The sequence below is a fragment of the Chrysochloris asiatica genome, unplaced genomic scaffold (genome assembly GCF_000296735.1).
Source record: "Chrysochloris asiatica unplaced genomic scaffold, ChrAsi1.0 scaffold00031, whole genome shotgun sequence".
NCBI lineage: Eukaryota > Metazoa > Chordata > Mammalia > Afrosoricida > Chrysochloridae > Chrysochloris > Chrysochloris asiatica.
The window spans coordinates 3,244,079-3,267,343 of record NW_006408549.1 but is presented as its reverse complement, the minus strand read 5'-3'; the positions used below and the strand labels follow the sequence as shown (position 1 = coordinate 3,267,343).

Below are 23,265 nucleotides of genomic sequence, written 5' to 3'. Positions count from 1 at the left end.
ATGTCACTGACTCTGGGCCCAGGATTCCCCAGGTCTTGCCACACTGCTGGCCAACCAGGTCTCCACCTGGGTTCACAGGAGTCTATTGAACGTTGTAGGCCTTAGCTTGCAGCTTCATTGCTGTTTTTCCCTCACTTTCCCTTATTGGTGATGACTAATGTTGTTTTAAATAGTTTTTCTTTTCCTTGTAAAATCTGAAATTTCTTAAAAAAAAGAAAAGTAACTGTAGCTAAACCTCATTCATGCTATCATATAAATTTCTGAGAAATCTTATGCTTTATTGAGTTGAGTTGCATGGCCCTGGCTTCAAACACTACAAGTATTCAATTACAAGAGAAGAGACTTTCCACAACAGGACTCGTGAAGTGAGCTGGATCCGGGAGGGAAGTCAGCCCTAATCAACCATCATCACGCTCAGAGGCAGCGCCATGGGAGGACAGAGTGACAGTGGGTTTCAATTTAGTGGATCCCTGTGGATTACCTTAAGTTCTCTGGATAGTTGGTGCTAAGGTTTCTGAGGAACATCTGGTGGGTTTGAACTGCTGACCTTGTGGTTTGCAGTCCAGTGCTGATTGTACAGTGTCACACTAGGAGTCCAGTTTCTGGATAGTAGAGTTATTTTAAAATGTTTTTGTGGTAACTATAACACAGTTTCTTTCTACAAGCCCTCATACATATTTGGCAATCATGGTAGTTTCTTCCTCAGACCTAAAAATTGTTGGCTGTAAGGGAAAATATGGCCAAATTTTTTATAAAATAGTTATGTACTGCTAGTTCAGAATGTGTAACTTGGAGTAAATATGCTATCAGAATAAAGTGTTTGAAAGCCTTTCTTCGTGTATTTTTCTTCTGCTGTACTGTTATTTCAGAAATGTGTAAAATAACTTTGGACTCATTTGTCCTGCAGACAAAAAGAAGATTTTAAATACACATGCTGTCAAAGATAAGGAATATGACAACGGCAAAGAAATCTGGGGACTCTTTTTAAGATCACTTATTTAATAACACAATTCAAATATGTTTGAAAGACCAACATGTACTAAGTGCTCTTTTTCACATTTACCAAAATCAAGTGATTCATTTTCAGTATGGAAAGAAGACTCAAAATTCAAACCCAGCCACTACCAAGTTAGTTTCTTAGGTACCAGTGTGTTGTTTCTAGGGTTTCAAACTGAGGTCATGGTGGATCTATAGCTATGCCTCTTAGACCCAACCTAACCATAATATCTAATTTCCAGGCTACTTGATTAGTTTAGGGAGCTCTGGTGGTGCTGTGTGTTAGGCATTGGGCTGCTAACCGCAAGATTAGTGGTTCAAACCCACCAGTCACTCTGTGAGAGAAAGACGAGGCTGTCCACTCCCATAAAAATTTAGTCTTCGGAACCTCTAAAGGGTTGCTGTGAGTTAGAATCGACTTGATGGCAGTGGGTCTGGTTTCATTAGTTTAGTTATGGACCTGGAACCAGAGCGGGACCACAGGCTTCCCTAAGACTTCTGCTAGAGTTGTCGGGAGGTTGTGTTTCTTTTGAGGTTCGTGCACTGGTAGCTTGTATGTTTGGGCCTGCAGACCGCTGTCTCCCCCAAGAGACAGATGGAGTCATTAGGTATCGGGATCCAGTATGCTGTCCTGTAGGTAAATTATAGAGTGGTCGTTCTTGACTGCACAAAAGCAAAACCAAAGGCACGGAACACACACGTTTACTAAGAAAATAGAAAAGGTTTATTCCCAGAGTTAGACGCTAAAATATGTTAAGTTGTAAATTGCAAAGGGAGAAAAGGGATGTATGACAAGCTCTAAACAGTGAATTGCTGAGAGCAAAAGGATGTATCACAAGCTGATCATAACAAGGGCAACCGCATCATCCAGAGAACACTGAGGGACCTGCAGACAGAGACTTGGTCGGAACACCAACCCTGGGCAGTGTGTCCACTCCACTGGCAGAGTCCCAAATCCTGGCCTAAGGACCCCTGTTCTTTTTTTTTTTTTAATGTTTTATTGTGAATTATGTGATAATTTACATGGGAGAACATTAGTTTTAAATTCATCTTATAGTATATCATTTCATTACCATGGTTACAATCCTCTCCATGCATCATCAACCAACCACAGGTTGTTCCCCCGCCTCCCCCTCCCCCTCCCCAGGTCATCAGCACACAGCCTTCTCCCTCTCTGGGTCTAAAGTCCCCAGCTGCTCCATCTCTCCACATCATCGTCTCTGCCTCCATCTCAGGGTTCACTGCTTCTCTGGGAGGACCCCTGTTCTTTATCCTTCAGCAAAGATTGCAGATTCATTTCCTTTGGCGAGATGCCAGGGGATGGCCAGCCTGTCTTCCATGGCTCCACAGCTATTTTCTTGCTTCATTTCACTCAAGTTCTGTCTGCAGTTACACACTGACTGTCCCAGGTGTTGAAGGAACATAATTCTGGTGATAACATCAGTATTGTTCCCAGGTTGCTTTCTTCAGTTCTATCTGCCATTGCTGCTTCTGTCCTGAAGCCCAAGAGAGAGAACAGGGGCTCCACATGCCTAGAGCCATCTGTGCTCTGACCTCCCTGCTCGGTGGACCGATCCATGGCTGGTTTTCGTTTTAATACTAGACTGAAATGGGTTTTTGTCATTTGCAAATGAAAGAATCTTATTAAAAGGAATAAAATGTTTTACCAGTGATCTGGTCAATTTTATATAATAAAAAAAAAAGCATCTCAACAAATGCTTCCCTGACTAGAGGGGGAATTCATTTGCTTTTAAAAAGTGAAAGGCAATGGGACAAAGCCAAGCAGGAGATGGAATTTGAGTTCAGAGAAAAACAGAATTGAAAGACAATGTGGAGATTAAGAAATTATTGTTTAAAAAAAGTAAAGAAAAATAAGGCCAGAAAGATATGTTAGTCTATACTTCTCAAAGTTTGTTGTTAAGCGCCATTGAGTCAGTTCTGACTCATAGCAAGCCTGTATAGGGTTTCCAAGGAGCAGCTGGTGGGTTTGAACTGCCGACCAGTTCGTAGCCCAGTGCTGATCCTACAGCACCACACCTGAAGTCCCTTAAACTGTCAAACTTTAGGTCCCTTAAAAATTCCTATCATACACCGCACTCAGATTCACGGTTTATACAACTAGGAGTGAACTAAGAAGGAAAGCACGGAGAACTGAGTACTGTTCCTTTCCGTGCTATTGTTAGGCGCCATTGAGTTGGTTGACTCATCGCAACCCCATGCACAGCAGAAGGAAACACTGACTCTGTGCCTGCCTCACAATCATGGTCATGTGAGAGCCCATTGCTGCAGCTGCTGGGGGTCTGCCTTTTTTTGTGTGGATCCTCTATTTACCAGGCATAATGTCCTTCTCCAGGGGCTGGTCCCTCCTGATAAGATGACCAAATTATGTAAGATGAAGTCTGGCCATCCTCGCTTCTAAGTATTTTGGCTGTATTTCTTTCTTTCTTTTTTTTTTAAACTTTTATTGTGAATTGAGTAATAGTTTACCTGGTAGAACATCGGGCTATACTTCTTTCACGATGGATTTGTTTGTTCTTCTGACAGTCCATGGAATAGTCAATATTCATCAACACCATAATCAAAAGGCATCAGTTCTTCTTTATTCATTGTCCTGCTTTTATGTGCATGAGGCTATTGAAATTATCCTGGTGTAGGTCAGGTGCAATTTCGTCCTTAAAGTGACATCTTTGCTTTTTAACATTTTTAAGAGGTCTTTTGTAGCAGATCCTTCTCTTAGTCATTATTATTTCCCAGAAGATAAAATGCCATACTAGTAGTTTAAAAAAATAAATGAATAGAATGACACCAAGAAAAATTTGCACATCTATTTTATTTCCATTAGAAAAATATTATCTATATAAAGTTTTGGTCCACTTTCATCTTCTTTGCCTCTGCCATTCAACTTAAATACTTTAATCTTATTCAAGTGAAAGCAGAATCATGTGTGAGAACTAAACATATTTTACACTATTAAATTAGTAGGATTTAATTAGGTCAGGTGTGTGTTATTATTTCTCAAGTAGAGTAAACTATAGTTCTGCACGCTGTTTCCTTTCACTTTTACTTATTTGAGTAACTGTGTAATGAGCAAACCTTCTTCTACATTCAGTGATGTGAGTGTGCACACATGTAATCTTTAACATTAGCACCTGGATTCATCATCTAATTTTCAATTCCCCATTATAGGTAATTTCCACAATGATCTTCAGATATTTTAGTTAAACTTCCACTTTGAACATTAATTATAAAAATTAAGTGTTAATTTAAAAATAGTATAAAAATTCCAGACAAATCAACATTGGGCCCATTTATAACTTCCACTTTGAACATTAATTACAAAAATTAAGTGTTCATTTAAAAATAGTATGAAAATTCCAGACAAATCAACATTGGGCCCATTTATAGTCATGCTGAGGAGAATGGTCCTTGGACAGCTATTGCTTCTATCTCAACACGGCCCCCCTGTAAGGACAATAATAAAACAATGTGTAGGTCATTTTTACAAATTAAAAGAGCTCCATAATACCTATCAAACACATACAACAAAGAGCATTATTATTATTACTCTTTTCAAAGAAGAAAGGAGGAGAAAATGCTCAGTAAGAACCTATCAGGGCCCAGGTACTATGATAGACACCAATCTCACCTGTGTCCACCACTCATGTAATTCTCAAAGCAGTCCTCTAAGACAAGAGTCTCCCCTACCCTTTTCCCATCCACTTAATGATACACTATAGCTTAAAAAGCAAAGAACCAAACCCATTGTCACCATGTGAATTCCTACTTATAGTGATCTGATAGGACAGAGTAGAACTGTCCCACAGGGGTCTATTTCAACCTTTCTGTGAGCAGCTGAGCTACCAGGACTTGTAATCATTGAAGGTTAGAAAGAGTAATGAACTCATCCCAGATAATAAAGCTAAGCGAAAGAGAGTCAAACCAATGTCTTTTGATGCCAAGCCCAGAGCTCTTTCTACTCCAACCAGTCTCCTATTAAGCTTGATGCTATTGATCATGCCAAATAAAAATCAATTGGAGGAATAAAAACTCCTGCTCTTAGATGATGAGCTTTCTTCAATGGAAAACTGCAAATGGAAGCCAGCAAGAGCTACTTCTTTGTAGGTGGGGATATTGTGGTGCTTAGAGGCACAGAAAAAGAGTGCCCAGTTAGATTAAAACATCAAATACAAATAACTGGTGAGAAATATGTATGTGGCTGGTTTAGAGATTATTTTTCTAATGGAAGGGCTGGATTTCTTATAATAACAACAGCACATAGTTCTTATATTACAATAATACAGTAGCATAATAATAATAGTATAATACAATAATATAATAGTATATAGTATTTAAGATACAACAGTAATTTTTTTTGCTGTAGACTTCATAGTTGTCATTCTTCTATTTCCATGTGTGTGTTGCCTTATAAAGTATCTGAATTCTTCTCCCTATGCATTAGCATTGGGTGTTTTATTTCAGACTTTCAGCTCCTAGAAAGCAGGCAAAATTTCTTTTTAAAAATATCCCTCCTTTAGTCTTTCTAAAATGTACTTACTCTGGGCAAAGCAGCAACTTGGTAAGCAGCTCTTGCAGGAAAACTACTCTTGAAATCTGAATTAAAAAAGAAATTTAGTTTTCATAAATCGTAAGTGCTATCCACACTGCATAGTTAAGAATCTGGGAAGTTCTTCACTAGCTAAAAGCAACATAAAAAAAGAAGTTCATATTCCAGATCTGTCTGATAAAATACTTTGCCATATGATTCTTATGATATTTAACATGTTTCTAAATGACTTAGTTTTCTGGAAAACAAATGAAAATATTAACATACTCCGACACTTTGATTTGGTTTGATGTGAGGAAAAATTACTCAGGAGAGTTTGAAATGCCCGAGAAGGGTGTAACAAAGTTAAGTTTCAGAAAAATGGGTTTTGTATATTATTCTAGGGAATGCAACATAAATGTCGTAGATCTTTTTCACAGAGACATGCTGTGTGCACCACAGACAATCAGCTCTGTTAGGACACTTCTTTTACGGCAGTTTCTTCAGCATCTTCTAACACTGTTCATTCATAGCAAGAACTCATGCATATTAACAGATTAATTGTTTTTTAAACTGAAAAATAGATACAATGTCAAATTACTTACACTGTGCGTAGACTTCATTGACAGCAGCGAAATCATTTATGTCAGCCAGCAACACAGTTGTCTTTACCACTGGAAGATAAATACAGCTTCATCATTATGTTGAGCTATTTAGTCTGATCCAAAATAGGACTTAGAAAAACAGTAAACGGTCCTGTGACTGCCTTAATCTCAGACTGAAATAAGAAGTGAAGTTGAACTAAAAGCGACATTTTCCAGATTATTAAAACAACACCTTTAAGGAGCAGTAACAATACGGCATAATGCATTGTTCCCAGAGAAATATCCAACGGCAATGTGAAAGAACCTGGAGTAACTCACCATTACTGTAGTCACAGCCTGCGGCTTTCAGAATCTCACCCATGTTTTTAAGAGCCTGAGAACCAAGACAAAAATGGTCATAGGCTCTGATGCAAAAATTCAGTTTTCATTAAATTCAATTAAGCATCTTTTACTGTTGCCCCCTTAACTAGTTTATGCTGTAGAAAAGTTCTGGCAACCCTTTCTGGGCTGCCTCACATACAATGAGTTGCTTGTTGGCTTTCCCTTAGTGTAATGGGTCTTTCTAAAACACAGTGAGATGTGAAGTCTGTCACCTTTTTGAGTAAGAGGATCTGGCAAAAGTCTCTCCCAGTGCTAATTTATGCTCTGTTTTCAGTCAGTGTCCACTAACCTAAAAAATAAATCATTTCTAGGATTCTTCATTCTACTTAATTCAAGGATAAGGATGAGTTAGTAGGCATTTTTAAAATGTTTTCTTTTAAAGCAACGGTAATCAGACTCTTTTTTTTTTTCTAGAGAAACCCAGTATTTGTAAATTGTATGTAGTTTCCTGGTATGGCTATTAGACTTCTAATTCCAAGGTCAGTGGTTCAAACCCATCAGTTGCTCCTCGGAAACCCTAATATACAGGGTTGCGACATCAACACCAACAATGTGTCTTTGACACTATGGCCTTTGGAGAAATGTGGTGTTTTTTTTTTTTAAACTCTCATTAACTTACATGGCAAAGCATTAAAAAGTTACAAAAGCACTTAAAATGAGATGATGTCACCATGCTTCACTACCCCCTCAAGGGTTCCCCTCCTCAGAGGCAACCACTATTCCTGGGCTTCAAAAAGTTCATGGAAAATTCCATTTTTTTAAGTTCCATTTTTTCCATGAACTTTTGGAAACCTCACTGTATATACTTCCAGAGACAGTCAATGTGTCTATATCCTTACACACATAGACACATAAACAGACATACACGGTAGTGTGCTGTGCACGCGGTTCTCTTTACCTTAGAGATCTTCAGTCAGTTCTGTCCTATAGAACTAGTATGATTTACTCACTCAGCTCCTCACAGAGGGACATGTAGGGTTAGGTTGTTTTCTATCTTTGGCTTTTATTGGGCAGAATTGTATTCACCACTGAAACTTTTAAAACATACTGTATATAATCCTTGATATTTTTCTCTAATATATGCTGACTTTTTGTTCTATGGTGATATCTTTTTGGTTTGGTTTTGTTTCTACATGTCAGTGACCCTGAAAATAAAATGTCCCAAACCCATGTGGAAAAGACACAATGTTATCTGATTTGGACAATTCAGGTTTAAGGGCACCTTAGTCATAAAGAGGAAGAAGCACTGTTCTGTTTGCTAAATGATTCATCAAATTTTCAATTCTCAACTAACAGAAAACTATCCTAAATCAAGTAGTAAAGAACTAAAAAAACATGTATCTGGTAATCTCTAGAAAATAAACCAGTCAACTGAATTCTCATAGTGGCAGTGGTGGGCTGTGGAGTCAATCTGGACTTATAAGCGACCCTTGTAGGGTTTCCCAGACTGTGAATCTTGGTTGGTGGTGTTGTTATGTGCCATTAAGTCCATTCAGACTCATAGCGACCCTGTATAGGGTTTCTAAGGGCAGTTGATGGGTTTGAACCATAGAACTTGTGATTCACAGTCCAGTGCTTACCCTACGGAGCCATACCTTACAGAAGCAAAAGCATCATCTTTCTCCTGCAGAGTACCTGCTGGACTCGAACTGCTTAGTTCCCCAAATTAAAAAGTTGTAGGAAAGAGAAGTTCAAATGTGGAAAATGACTTACTTGTTTAGCTTCTTCTACCACCCCTCCTGGCACAAGCTGTCCTTTTGAAGGATCCATACCTAGTTGTCCCGAAATGTAGACAGTCCTGTCGACTAGCACAGCTTGACTGCAATGACAGAAATCTAGTGTCAAATAAAAAACAGAACACTCAATGCCGAAAGATTTCTTAGACAGCACACCAAAAGGTTACGAGTAGTTACCAGGGACTGGGGGAACTTGGAGTTATGGCCTAAGGAGTGCTGAGATTCTGTTTGGGGAGATAAAACCTGAAAATACAAAGTGGTGATGACTGCACCCACATGAATATAATTAGTACCACTGAATTAAACACTTAAAAAACGGTTAAAGGTTAAAGCGGCTAATCTTTTATTATGTGTATCTCATCACAATAAAAAATAAAATAAAAACAGTAATCAGACAGTTGACAAACTGGCACTTCCTGAACACATGGGTTGGGTATCGGCAATTCACACCCTCCAGCTGCTGCACAAGAGAAAGATGTGGCAGTCTGCTGCTAAAGACTGCTGATTGTTAAGTGCTGTGGAATCCTTTCCAACTCATAGTGATGCTGTATAGGATTTCTGAGGAGCAGCTGGTGGGTTTGAACCACTGACCTTGTGGTTAGCAGTCCAGTGATTATCCTACATTGTGATGCCAGCCTTGGAAACCCTATGGTCAATTCTGCTCTTTCCTATTGGATTGCTGTGAATTGAAATTGACTTGGTGGTAAGGAGTTTGGGATCTAGTTTGAGCATAAGAATGCTGTTATCCATAGACAAGTTGTTTGGCTCCAGTAAATTGAAAGTGTATTGTTCAACATCATATAAAGGGTTATAACACCAACTTTCAGAGCATCCTAGTAATTATTTATGTCCTAATCTATGTCACATAGTCTGTCACTTCACAAAGTTTTCAATAGATGCTGTGCTAGCATCAATAGTGATGTGATGTTGGAAATCTCTCAAGGTTCTGCCCCCCAGTATTGCTGACATGTGCTGAACTCATTAGTTAATTAGTGACAACACTTCATGCATCTCAGTGCCAGGGGCTGAAAGTTCAACACATTTGGATTCTTTTGGGACAGGGCCCGGAATTTAAAAAGACAAAAAGCAGCACTCATTACAAATTTCATGCACATAGCAACTAATCAGTTGTTTATTTCCAAATGATGCTTAAAAATGTCCAATCAACTTTATCAGAACATAACTAATTTGTTATACATTGGTTTAGTCTTCCTAAGATCCTAAAAATTAGCTGCTTTCAACTGGATAACACTTATTGAGTACAGTTTTTAGTGGGCACTTAACTGTCAGGCACATAACTGATGAGGGAGATGCATGGGCAAGGTGGTGTCAGAAAGTAAGTACCTGGCATAAATACTTCTTATTTTGTTAATATATGCATTATAGGTATGTTATACTCATTTATTTATGTATGCATTCATTCAACAAATATATAATGAACAACAATTCTGTGTAAGGCACTCTGTTAGGATACAGAGGAGAAAAAGACAGGTCCTCTGTTCTCCCTTGCTTACAAAACACAGCCTAAAAAAAAATCTCTATCTCCTCTCGTTTAACAAGCTGAAATAAATGCACACAGGCTAGACAGGCCAGAGTCTCTGCTCACACATATATATTTAGCTAGAGCCTATGAGGTAATCTAGAGTCCTGATGTGGTGATCCAGGCTAATGCACTAGACTGCAAGGTCGGCAGTTCAAGCTCACTGGCTCCTCCTCAGAAACCCTATACAAGGGTTCTGAAACTAAACAAACTCAATGGCATTTAACAACGGAATCAGACAATTTTAGAAAATGATCTTCATTATAATTTATAGTTGATTGCATTAGTGGGAAATGAGCACAGACAACAAAATTCATAAGTATCCAGATGCAATTCTAAATGTGCTGTATACAGTGAATACTGAAACAAAAGAGAGGAGCCCTGGTTGTGTAATAGTTACACAATCCAGAGGTTGTTGGTAGGAACTCACAGCAGGAGAAAAGATCAGTCTAGAAAACCCTAAAGGGGAGTTCTACTCTGTCATAGCGGGTAGCTATGAGTTGGAACAGACTCAAGGTCACACAACAAGACTTAGACTGTGCAGGGATTTGTATTTGCTAAACAATGCTATGAAAATAACTCGGCTTTCTTCAGAAGAAACACCCACATTTATCATTGGTAGGATTCACTCCTTAAAATGCAAACGGAGTTAGATAAAACGTTAAGCTATGTGAAAGAAGCCATTCCTAAAATATCTGGAACAGACAAACCCATAGAAACAGAAAGTAGGAAAGTAGTTGCCAGACGCTGGGGAAGAAAAGAAATTAGAAGTGACTGCTAATGAGTAGAGAACTTCTTTTGGGGGTTATTACAATGATCTCTTATTAGATAGAGGTGACAGTTGCACAGTTTTGTGAAATTGTACACTTTGTGAGTTATACATTTCAAACAAGTGACATGTAAGGTTTGTGGATTATATTTCAATAAAGCTGTTAAAAAAAAAAAAAAAAGCAAAAGAAACCAATCAGGGTTAGACCACTTCCGGAGGGAGAGCTCTGGCTGCAAGCAGGCTGAGCTTCGGAGCGAACCAGCCCAAGGCTGGGGCAAAGTCCCCGGGGGAGCAGCAGCCGGCGCAGGCTCTGGGACTCAAGGCCCTATAGGGGTCCAGTTCCGACTTACTATGGGTCTCCGACTGCTGTGGGTCTCCCAACTGGCTGTGCCTTACAAGCTCTTTGCTTGCATGTTCGATGGAGTAGGTCCTGGTAAACCCGGAGTGGCCCCAGCCCAGAGTCCCTACCCAGGACGCCCCGGGTCCGCCCGCGCCCCCACATGCCACGTTACCTGTAGGGACCAATGGCCCCTGGGGCTTTTGCAGTGCTGATCACCTTTCTGATGAAGGACGACATGGCTAATCTTTTTGGCCAGCTGTCAGTGGAAAGTGCAAAACACTCACTATACCAGCCTCACTTCTCAACGAACTGATCAGCCCCGGGGTTGGGTCTTCCACCTAAGGCGTTGCTGCGGGCGGTGTCGCTCCGAATTCTGGGAATTGTAGTCCCGGCGCAACTCCAGGCCACGTGGAGGAAGCCGCCGTATAAACGCATGCGTCCGCTGGCCCGCTCGCGGAGCTCGTAGCTGCAAAGGACTTTGCTGCCGGCCCTTGTCATTCTGACGGTGAATATCTGGGCTCTTTCCCCAGAGCGTCTGGCAGGTAGGTGGTGAAGGCTGTCAGGGCCCGGGGAGTTGGGGCAAAGTATGCTCTAACACCCAACCTAGCTCGCCATCCTCTCTCTCTCAGATCTCGCTGGCCTTCTCTTCTCGTTCCTTGTGCCCGGGTCTCTCTTACCAGCCCCACCCCTCTGTCGGGCCCTGCTCCTCGTACCCCAGTGCTTGCCAATTCTCCACACTATCGGATCGAACGGAGGCTTACACCCTTCCTCCTGCCACCTAAAGGAACAAAGTGGGCCATCCAGGGGACCACGCCTGTCCTTCACGTGCCCCCTTTTCCTCTCCAGAGAGCTCCTTCGACCTGAACAGAGCTTTAGCGACTGGTAGCTAATTTCAAAAAGAAAGATATTGATCCTGGTCCAATGAGTGGTCCCGGAGCTCATCACTGGGCAGACGTTCAGTTCATACGTTGGAAGAAAAGCCTGGTGATGCACTTCTGAAAAATCAGCCATTGAAAACCCTCTGGAGCACAGTTCTAGTGTGGTAGTCATGGGTCGCCCTGAGTCAGAGCCAGCTGCTTGGCAGCTGTTTTGGTTAATGTTTGGGCGACACTGCAGGCAGTTACTGGTAGTTATTGGGCAGGGCCAACAATACTGACCACCTTCACTGTGCAGAAACGCCCTGTAGTGAGTAGCCCACCACCTAATTCTGTTTGACATTGGAAGTTTACCAGGAATGCAGTAAATCAGGGGGAAGTGGCCCTTTTTTTTACAATTTAAATTTGTTACTTTGGAAAATAACCACTGTCAACTTTTCTTTGGGGCACCAGCACCTTTGTAGCTGTTGTGTTCATGGTAATTCTGTGTGTACATTCAAGTAAGATTAGTAGTATTTAAATGCTGAAATATTTTGAGAAGAGCTTGATAAATAGCTGCAATTTGAAGTCTTATCCTCTTGTGTCGCATTCTTGCAGGATCCTTTAGACTCCCTACAGTCAGCAGTGAAAGAGTTAATGATTATCACATCCAGACCCTTCACCAGCTTTGTGGTGCCTGGGTTAAAAATACCTCTGTTATTTGTAATGTCATCTAATATAGCCCTGGTGTGGCACTATATGGCTATAGGATAATCACTGGACTGCTAACTGCAAGATCAGTAGCTCAAACCCACCAGCTGCTTTCAGACACCCCATACAGAGTCGCTTTGAGTTGGAACTGACTCCATGGCGCACAACAGCAACAATACAAACAATAAATAGTTATGAAATATTTACATAGCAGAAATATACTATTTTATTTGAATTACATTTTAGTTCTCATTTACATTATAGTTAGGGCAGGTAATGGAGGCTTATAGTGATACTAGTTTTGTATACAATGTTGTTAAGCGCTGTTGACTCAGCTTCTGACTCAGCAACCCTGCCTGTATAGAGTTTCCGAGGAACGACTGGTGGGTTTGAACTGCCCAACTAGTGGGTAACAGCTTACTCTACAGCACCATACCAGGAATCCTTGTATACAATGTTATAGTCATTAATGAGTTTCATTTCAAAATAAAAAGTAGGTATTTAAAATTGCTCATTATGGGGTGTTACTTGTGATAGAGTTGAGAACTGTTGAGTTACTCAAGTGTTACTAGTTGTTGGCTTTCTATTTTAACTTCAAAGGAGCCCTGGTAATGCTAACCAGATCCCACCTGCTGCTGCTACATAGAAGAAAGATGTGTTCTGCTCCCTGGGAAACCCTGGGCGGCAGTTTTGGTCTGTTCTATAGCGTTGCAGTCTACTTTTCAGTAGTGGGTTTGGGTTTTCTTACTGTAAATGGAAACCACCATCATTTGCTGTTATAAATGGAAGATGGAATCACTGGCCTCATACCAGTAGTATCAGTGAAAAACACATCGTTAATCTGTATTCAATTTTTGTTGAGGTTGTCATGTTCTATACTTCAGTGATTCAAGCGGCTCTTAACTTCACTTCAGAACCAAGTTAAAATGTTTAGCTAATATAGTTTTTTTTAATTCCACAGCATGGTGATTTTCTCTCACACCGCATTTTTCATTCTTCCAAACAGACTGGAGCGTCAGTCATTTATGTGTGATTTCATTATTGGGCAGTGCTAACTGGAATGCACTAATGTGGTCTCTTCCATCTATAGACTTGTTACTTTCCTCCTGAATCTGTTTCTGCTGTCACTCTCATTCCTGGAACTCCTAGATTGCTCCCTGGTTTTGAATTCCTGCCATAGATCAATACCTTGAGAACATTATCCTCAGTCCACTTACAATAATTTTTATATTTGAGTGAAAATTTCTTCTTCCTGTATTAAATTTTGTTACTTTCTTTCCAGATATGTCGAATGCAAAGGAGAGAAAACATGCGAAGAAAATGAGAAACCAACCCACCAATGTGACTTTGTTCTCTGGCTTTGCAGCTAATCGAAGTGTAAAGCATTATGGTGGAGGTGGGAAACCTGCCCAGACTCAAAAGCCAGGTACCACACACATGCTCTGCTCTCTCCATTCCCATGTGGAGCAGATTGCTTTTGCCAGCTTCTTTAGATGGCCATGACCTAAAGAATTTAATTTAAAAAACTCAGTTGCCGTTGAGTCACTTCTGAATCGGAGTGGCTCTAGAGAAGTGCCCCACAGAGCCCTGGTGTCACAGTGGTGAAGGGCCACCAGGTGTCCCACGGGAGAAAGATGCGGCAGTCTGCTTCTGTAAAGAGTCACAGCTTTGGAAACCCTGTGGGGCCCTTCTCTGTCCTGTAGGGTCATCATAGAGTCCGAATTGACTCGATGGCAATAGGTTTCCAAGGCTGTCATCTTTATGACGAAGTCCTGGTGAGGTGCTGTAAGAGAAAGACAGGACTGCTTATTGAAAGGTTGCTGGTTCAAACCCACCAGCGGTTCCTTGGAAACCCTATACAGGGTCGCTGTGAGTTGAAACTGACTCGATGACACTTAACACCAGCAGCAGTCTTTATGGAAGCCAACTTTCTCTAGTGGAGCATCTGGTGGGTTTGAACTGCCAATCTCCTGGTTAGCAGCTAACTGCCTTACCCATTGTTAACCATATCTAAAGAGTTGTTGTTTAGTGCTGTACAGTCAGTTCTTACTCATAGCAAACCTGTATAGGATTTACAAGGGGCGACTGGTGAGCTTGAACGGCCGACCTTGTGGTTTAAACTGACCTTCCAGCCCAGCCCATTAATCTGCAGCACCACACCAGGATTCCATCTAAAGAGTGGTGGTGGTGTGCTGTGGCGTCGGTTCTGACTCATAGTGTCTCTGTATAGGGTTTCCAAGCCTGTCAATCTTTACAGGAGCAGAAAGCCTCATCTTTCTCCCGCAGAACGGTTAGTAGTTTTTGAACTGCTGACCAGGAGGTTAGCAGCCTGACTCCTAACCACTGTGCTACCAGATCTCTTTCCATCTGAAGAGTAAATGGGCTGAAATAAAAACAGATACAGTTTATAACTGAGTTCTTTTATTTCTACCTTAACATCAGTAATTATTGAAGTTCTGTATTTTCTAATATAGAGTCCTGGTGTGGCGCTGTGGCTTAAGGCGCTGGACTGCAAAGTCAGTTTGAACCGCAAGATCGGCGGTTCAAGCTCACCAGCCGCTCCTCAGGAACCCTAAACAGCATCACTATGGGTCAGAACGAACTCGATGGCACTTATGAACAACAGCAACATATTTTCTAAAGGATAATACTCTTTTCTTTTCTTCCACAGATAGAGATTTGATGCTATTGTAAGATCAGAGTGCTTTGAATGAACAGACATTTGTATAGAGAATTTGCTTTTATTTCTTTAGTCTAGTTCTCAATTTCAGTGTGCATGAGAATTATGATAAAAGACTGACTATAAAAAATTATGATAAAAGACTGTGCTGCTATACAAAAAGGAGCTTTGGTAGCGTAGTGGTTACGAATCAGGCTGCTATCCTCAAGGTCAGCAGTTTGAAACTACCAGCTGTTTTGCGGGAAAAAGATGAAGCTTTTGGCTCCTGTTAAGATTTACAGCTTCCGAAACCCTGTATAGGAAGGATCGCTATGAGTTGGAACCGACTCCATAGCACATCACCACCACCATCATACAAAATTTGTTGATTATAATATCTAAAGGTAGGATAAGCACTCAACTTCCAACCATATGGTTGGCAGTTCAAACCCACCAACCGCTTCTTGGAAAACCTATACAGAATTGCTTTGAGTCGGAACTAACTTGACAGCACTTAACAATAACAACAAGAGGGAGAATGTTTTCTTGTATCGGTTGTATCTTAGGTTCTTTCATATGTCATACCGATGTGGTTATATAGCACACTACCTACTAGTTATGTGATGTTGGACAAGTTTGTTCACCTCCCTAGCTGAGATTCTTCCTTTTAGAAGGGAGATGATAAAAGCCATTTTACAGACTTGTTGTCGGATTAAAACACGTCAGTGTTGCTACTCAGCAGTGTCCGTTCTCTGCTGTACTCCTCTCTGACAAAAGTGACGTACTTCTTTTTGTTTCCTTTTAAAAAATAAACTAGAATCTCGTTCTGGAAGTGCACAGCAGCAAGAAAGCAAAGTGACCCACCATTCCCTGCGTGACCCGGATGTGAATGAGCAGTCTTCCTCCAAAGTAACATTCAGAAAGAAGGGAGGCTGGAAAGCAGGCCCCGAGGGCACATCTCAGGAGATGCCCAAGTATATCACTGGTAGGTGTTTATAACCGAGTCAACTTTGATCATACCATGAGCATTTTGTTACGAGTGCCGCAGATATGCCAACAAATTGCCCTCTGCAGTGTCTTGGCTCTGCTCCTCCCATTTCTTCTTCAGGGTCCTTTTGGGTCATTTCATGTGAAATCATTTGGTTTTAGCTTCCTTGCATCTGATTATTCTTCCTTCTTCGTTGGCTCTCTTGGCATGTTTTTACACTGTTCCTTCTTGAACTAACTGTTCCTCCTGATAATCAAGTCCAAGTTTTGGCTTTCCCTTTTTTTTCTTCAGCATGGCAGGCATTCTTCAAATATGAAACCAAGCTTAATACACTAACCAAAAACCAAACCCATTGTCACTGAGTGGATTCCAACTTATAATGACCGTGCGGGACTGAGTAGAACCGCTCCATAGAGTTCTGAGAGCTGAGATCATAAATCTTCTTGGGAGTAGACAGCCTCATCTTGAACCACCAGCTTTGTAGTTAGTGGCCCAGCACTTAGCCCACTGGGCCACTTGGGCTCCTGTAACACACCTTTAAATACTTGACTTCAGGCCCTTTCTTGGCTCATTGCCCTGTCCCCCTTGTCCCCATACCCAGTAAACCCTATACTTTGCCCTACCTTAGATGTGCCCTCTTTTTCCCTTTCTTGGAGGAATTCACTTAAATTCCTCCATTAGCTAGTCAGCCAGTAGAAAGAAAGAAAGAAAAAAATCTACTTTTTCAATCAAGAAAACCAATAATAAGAATAACCACATATTTGGAAAAAGCAGCCAACATTAAGGGGGTGGGGTGTGGGAAACCTACCTGGAATCAAAACCATGGTTGAAATCTTGTCTTTTTGTGTTCCTGTGTGAATGTCATGCTTAAAAATGGCTGCGAGTGGGCTGCGAATATTGCATGCACTGTACTGCACAGAGTCCCTAGTTTTACATAATGTCGTAAACTTGATCTTAACCTTATTTCCTGAAACAGAAAAATAAAGTGAATTCTTGTAGAAAACTTGAAAAGTGTGAAGGTTGAGTACAATCAATAGGGGGCTAGTTGTAGTTGTTGTTGCTAAGGGCCGTGGAGTCAGTTCTGACTCATAGCGACCCTGCATAGGGTTTCCGAGGCTGTAAATCTTTACGGGAGCAGAACGCCTCATCTTTCTCCCACGGAACCGCTAGAGTGGGTGGTAAATTGCAAGCTCTCTTACCTCCTGACGTCTCTGTGAGATCCTGCGGAAGCAGCGCTGACTCAGACTGGCTGTTGCTAATGACAGTACTGTTTTCCCTGCCAGCTTCTACATTTGCTCAGGCACGAGCTGCTGAGATCAGTGCGATGTTAAGAGCGGTGACCCAGAAGTCTTCCAATTCCATGGTTTTCCAGACTCTGCCACGGCACATGAGGCGAAGAGCCATGAGCCACAACGTCAAACGCCTTCCTCAGCGCTTACGGGAGATAGCTCAGAAAGAGGTATTGTTGTTAGGTGCATTGTAGTTGCTTCCAATCCACAGTGACTCTGTGTAGGGTTTCCAAGGCTGTAAATTGTAATGGGAGCAGAAAGCCTCATTTTTCTCCCTCAGGGCAACTGGTGAATTTGAACTGCTGACCTTGTGGTTAGCTGACCAGTTCTTATCCTATAGTGCCACCAGAGCTCCATAGAAAGAGGTATGTTGTTAAGTGCCATCAAGTTGGTTCTGACTCATAGGGATCCTGCATAGTGTTTCTGAGGAGTGGCTGGTGGGTTTGAACTGCCAACCTTGTGGTTAGCAGTAGGGTGCTTATTCTGCAGTGCCACACTAGGACTCCAGAAAGAGGTATAGGTTTCATTTCATGTAAATTTTTAGATTCGTAGTTCCTAAAAGAAATTGAGACATATTGACCTAACAGAATTTGTTAAAATGAAAATAAACAAAAACCAAAGGTTTCTCATTTAAGAGATATTTTTGGTGTAACCCTTTATTTTCTCCCTTCCTCCCCCCCACACTCCCAGCTTGTCAAATTAGCGAACAGTTGGATATTACATCTGTTTTTATATATGGCGTTAAGGAAAGCACCTCTTTTTTTTTTTTTACTATTAATTTTGTTATTGTTGAGAGTATATACAGCAAAACATGAACCAATACGTTGGTGCAAATTAGTGACATTGATTGTATTCTTTGAGTTCCACAATCCTCCTCACCTTCCTTCTTGGTTGTTCCTGTCATTAACATAAACCCACCTCCCTCAGGGGCCTTTTGAATTGCTGCTTCCACATGATCCCATGGAGATAGTTCTTGAAAGAGCACCATGCTGGAGGCAGACCTTACTTTACCAGTTGAGCTAAATTATTGTTCAGTTTTAAGAAGACACCAGGGTATCTTTTTAGCTTAAGATTGAAAGATTATGTCAAGGCAATAGTTTCAAGGATTCATCCAGCCTCTGTGACTCCAGAAAGTCTAGATTCCACGAGAAATCTGTTTTCTCCTTTTTGATAAAGACTCTTCCATAGAGTGTTTAATCAGAACGTGAGCCCCTCTCTTCTAATGGGGTTAGATAGTTGATGTTCGCCTACCAGATTTAGAATAAAATGATGACTCCCCCCTTTACCAGTCAAACGGTCTGAGCTCTGCGGTTTGGGGTTTTATTGGAAGTTTGTTATTGGAAGGTAGAGATCAGATCAGTGTCTAGTAGTGAAAGCTTGTTGACGGTGCTGTTAAGTGCCGGCAAGTTGGGTCCAAGGAGTGAATGATGAGCTTGAACCTCCGACCTTGCAGTTCAAACTGACTTTGTAGACTAGCACATTACAGCATCACACCAGGACTTGAATGGTAAAAGCTAAAATTTGTGATTTCATTTTTGTATAAGTTTCAATAACCTCATATACATGCGAAAGCTGGACAGCGATAATGAAGACTGTAGAAGAATTGATACCTTTGAGTTATGGTGTTGGAGAATACTGAAAGTGCCATGGGCTGCCAAAAGAACCAACAGATGTGTTGGAAGAAGTGTGGCTAGAGTGTTCCTTGGAGGCCAGAATGGCCAAACTTTATCTCTCATTTTTCAGACATATTGTCAGGAGGGACCCGACACTGGAGAAGGATATCCTGTTTGGTAAGGTGGAGGGTCACAGAAAAAGAGGGAGACCCCCAGCGAGATGGATTGGCAAAGTGGCAGCATCAGTGGGCTCAAGCATGGCAACAATTGTGAGGTTGGCCCAGGACTGGGCAGTGGTTCATTCTGTTGTCCATAGGGTCGCTGTGAGTCGGTACCAACTAGATGGCACCTAACAACAACAGGAGTTGTTTGAGATTTTACCCAGACTCAGCCTGACTATTCTAAGGCTGTCTAGGCTCCCTGTGGTGGTTATTAATGATGTGTTTATTGTGTGTCTTCTGTGTGCCAGGTAATCTGCTAAGTGGTGGAGATAGTGTTAAAGAGGATTTTGTCCTTACCCTCGAGAGTTCACAAACTACTGGAAAGAATTTTATCCACAAAAGCTTAGCTTAGATAAGGGTGCCAAAAGACTAAAACTGAATCAGGCTTTGTACTTCCTAGATTTAATTTAAGGTTTGTTTGTTAGCACTTGTCTGTTAAAAAATGAAGCATACCACTGGTGTTCTACAAGGTACCCCACTTAGTCTAAAATTCGTTGTTTTGAACTCCAAGCATTTAACTTTGCTTTGAAATGCTGACAAACTAGACTCTGTCCTCTCTCCTTGAAAATACAGGCAGAGAAAACAGTGCATCAGAAAAAAGAACATTCAAAAAATAAATGCCATAAAGCTCGACGATGTCACAAAAACCAGATGCTGGAATTTAACCGTAGACAAAAGAAGAACATGTGGTTAGAAACTCACATCTGGCATGCCAAACGGTTTCACATGGTCAAGAAGTGGGGCTACTGCCTCGGGGAGAGACCAACAGTCAAAAGCCACCGGGCCTGCTATCGAGCCATGACGAACCATTGTCTCCTTCAGGTAGGCTTTTCCAATTTGGTTTTCTTATTTTTGTTTAGACCCTTTCCAATATAAGCTTTTCGAATAGTTCTTGGTGTGACATAGCCCTGTCTGTGAGTTGATACATTTAAAGATTTTTTAATTGAGTACAAGGCACCTTGCTAGATACTCGAGATGAAGCAGTTTGAATTAGTGGAGAGAATGACATTATAATCAAACCACCAGACATATGAAATTATAAAGGAAAAATATGCCTCCTGAGCATTTACAACAGGAACAAGGAAGACTGCTTGCCACTGGTAGTGGTGTTTGCGAGGCAGTGACACGGAGGTGGATGAGTGCAGAGCTGAAGGAAGCTCTGTGGGACCAGGATGAAGAGAGTGAGAGCAAGGACAGGTTTGCAGAGGGTCAGACTGGAGAGAGAGAAGTCAGAACCAGGTTGTGCAAGGTCTTGTCAGCCACGTGTCAGTGTATTCAGCATTGATTCAGTTCATTCGTTATTCATAAACAACAAATGTCTGAGAAGCTGCTTCATGCCCTTAGCAGTGCCCAAAATACTTCCCTGCATGCAGTGGGATGCTGGGAAGGATGCTTTAAACTCTGGAATGAAGAACAATTTGGTTTAGGACCTCTTGTTGGTGTTAGGTGCTGTCGAGCCAATTCTGATTCATAGCGACCCCATGTGACTGAGCTGAACTGCTCTATAGGGTTTCTTGACTGTAATGTTCATGAAAGCAGATTGTCAGGTTTTTCTCTTGAGGAGCTTATGGGTGGGTTCGAACTGCCAACCACTAAGCATTTAACCGTTGCTCCACAGGGCTACTTTTAGAGTCTCTTACCAAACTAAGCAAAACCAAACCCACTGCCATCGAATCTATTCCTACTCTTAGCGACTCTGTATAGGGTTTTTGAGACTTAAATCTTTATAGGCGTAGACAGCCTCATGTTTCCCCTCAGAGTGAATGGCTGGTGGGTTTGAACACCCAGTCTTAACGATTAGCAGCCCGATGTCTAACCCACCGTGACACCAGGGCTCTTAGCAGTATTCCAAGTAGCTCATTAACGTGACTCCTGTTTCTCTCAGTACTTGTTTAGAAATTTGCTCTTTGCAGGAGCGCCTACTTTCACACTCCTCTTGGTCTTGGCTCCAACACTTAGTAACTGTATGATTTTGTTCAAGCAACAACCTCTGTCAAATGAGCTAACAATAGTACCTAGTTCATAAGGCTGTTGGGAAGATTAAGTGACAGCCCATGAAAGGAAGTTAAACTAGTGCCTGGCACTCAGTAACCCTTCTGTGAATGATAACCATTCCTACAATTGTGTAACATGCTGATTTCACTCAGTCTGAACTCTATATTGTGAATTGAGTGAAGGCTTACAGACAAGACCATCAGTTTTATGTTTGAGAAATCATATACTTTGTTTTATCTCAATGACTGCAATCCCCTTCATGCACCAACAGCTATCCCACTTCCTCCCTATTCCACCCACCTTCCCATCCCTTCTCAACTTTGTCCTTAGGTAGTGTTGCTCTTTTGATTTTGAATGAATGACTGTTTCATGGTGTGGTTACAAACCGGGCTGCTAATCTCACGGTCAGCAGTTCGAAACTACCAGCTGTTCCGTGGGAGAAAGATAAGGTTTTCTGCTCCCGTAAAGATTTATAGCCCTGTACAGGGTCGCTATGAGTCAGAACCGACTCCACGGCACATAAGAACATCAACAACATACCTTACTAGTGTTGTTGTCTTCCCTTATACCTATCTGTGTTGTTGCTATTGTGAAGTGCCTTCGAGTCGGTTCCAACTCATAGCGATCCTATACAGGGTTTCCAAGGAGTGACTGGTGAATTTGAACCATTAACCTTGTAATCCAGTGTGTTATCCCACAGTGCCACACCAGGACTCCATGTACATACATACATATACATACATACACCTATCTATGCTTGTCCTGGTGTGGCGCTGTGGCTTAATGCGTTGGACTGCAAAGTCACTTTGAATCACAAAGTCCATAGTTCAAGCTCACCAGCTGCTCCTCAAAAACTCTAGACAGGTCACTATGGGTCGGAACTGACTGGATGTCACTTAACAATAGCAATGCTTGACTGAAAATTAGACCTCAGGGTGAATTCCTTTCCAGACCTGAAGAGTGGTTGAGGGCCATAGTCTCAGGTTTCTCTAGACTCTTTCTGACCAGTAAGTCTAGTCTTTTAAAATAATTTTGAGTTTCATTCCACACTGTCTGCCATTTTTTGGGACCTTGTAATGTGGTCCCTTTCAGAGCACTTGGTGGTGGTAGCAGGGTGCAGTCTAGTTCTTGTGGTCTCAGAGTTTTGGAGACTGATGTTCACATGTCCCATTGGTCCACTGGACTCATTGATCCCCAGCTTCTTCAATTCTCATCACTGTACATTCCATTTTAAATGAAAATTGTGAATAATGTAAACCATTTCATTTAAATTCAGACTGGCTAAAAAATACTCATATTTGCTTATGTGATAAGGGATTGTCAGGTTTCAGATTTTCACTTAGAAACATGGTTTAAGCAATTTCATGTGTGACTTGGATCTCTAGAGGCCTCTGACCTAAGCTAACTCTTCATCCGTCTCCCCTTCTGCAGGATATATCTTACTACTGTTGTTTGGAGTTGAAAGGCAAAGAGGAAGAGATCCTGAAGGCACTTTCTCGAATGTGTAGCATAGAAACAGGTAAACTTTTTACCCACTCACTGTCATCAAGTCGATTCCGAAAACTCATAGTGACCCTACTGCCCCCTGGGGTTTCTGAGAGGAAATCTTTATGGGAGCAGAGAGCCTCATCGCTCTATTGTGAAGCCTCTGGTTGGTTTCATCTGCTGACCTTGCAGTTAGTAGCTTACTGCTTAATCCACTGCACCACCAGGACTTTGTATATTTACTTCATTTCATGAATGAGTGCTATGACCATTTTTGCATTTAAATATACATAAAACTATGTGAGAGAGTGCTTAGTCTCTAGTTTCAGGAGCAGTGGGTTACTTTTAAGTCACTTCTAGCATGTCAAGTGTTTTAAAGCAAGAGACCCATTATTCTACTGACGTGAATTTAGACTGGAAGAAATCCCTAACTTTCATGAAGTCGTTTATTCAGTAGATACTGAGACCTTATTGTTCATCAGGCTTTGGTGAAGGCAGTGATCAAAACCCAAACTTTATCCCTCTGGGAGACACAGTAAA

The 23,265-nt window shown here is 41.4% G+C and overlaps 2 protein-coding genes across 2 annotated transcripts in view; one reads left to right on the top strand and one right to left on the bottom strand.

Moving 5' to 3' along the window:
- Positions 1-4,401: 4,401 nt before the first annotated feature.
- On the bottom strand, positions 4,402-11,152 carry HRSP12 (heat-responsive protein 12). The gene is made up of 6 exons (XM_006859191.1): positions 11,083-11,152; positions 8,239-8,344; positions 6,463-6,517; positions 6,145-6,213; positions 5,552-5,607; positions 4,402-4,458 (listed from the first exon to the last, which is right to left on the bottom strand). The coding sequence occupies exons 1-6, from the start codon at positions 11,145-11,147 to the stop codon at positions 4,402-4,404; spliced, it is 408 nt and encodes a 135-aa protein (XP_006859253.1). The 5' UTR covers positions 11,148-11,152.
- A 2,607-nt stretch (positions 11,153-13,759) lies between these two features.
- The window catches only part of POP1 (processing of precursor 1, ribonuclease P/MRP subunit (S. cerevisiae)), a 31,270-nt gene continuing 21,764 nt past the window's right edge, over positions 13,760-23,265 (top strand). The window contains exons 1-5 of the mRNA XM_006859190.1: positions 13,760-13,901; positions 15,952-16,119; positions 17,406-17,581; positions 19,819-20,067; positions 22,672-22,759. Of these exons, the coding sequence (XP_006859252.1) occupies positions 13,760-13,901; positions 15,952-16,119; positions 17,406-17,581; positions 19,819-20,067; positions 22,672-22,759 (823 nt within the window). The remainder of the gene's footprint in view (positions 13,902-15,951; positions 16,120-17,405; positions 17,582-19,818; positions 20,068-22,671; positions 22,760-23,265) is intronic.

What these genes read in the sequence shown, in the direction of transcription:
- HRSP12 (XM_006859191.1), bottom strand. Translation starts at nt 11,147, where the DNA reads ATGTCGTCCTTCATCAGAAAGGTGATCAGCACTGCAAAAGCCCCAGGG. An exon ending in GGGGCCATTGGTCCCTACAG is followed by an intron (nt 8,345 to 11,082) that starts GTAACGTGGCAT and finishes CTGTCATTGCAG; the next exon opens with TCAAGCTGTGCTAGTCGACA. An exon ending in TGGTAGAAGAAGCTAAACAA is followed by an intron (nt 6,518 to 8,238) that starts GTAAGTCATTTT and finishes CTTGGTTCTCAG; the next exon opens with GCTCTTAAAAACATGGGTGA.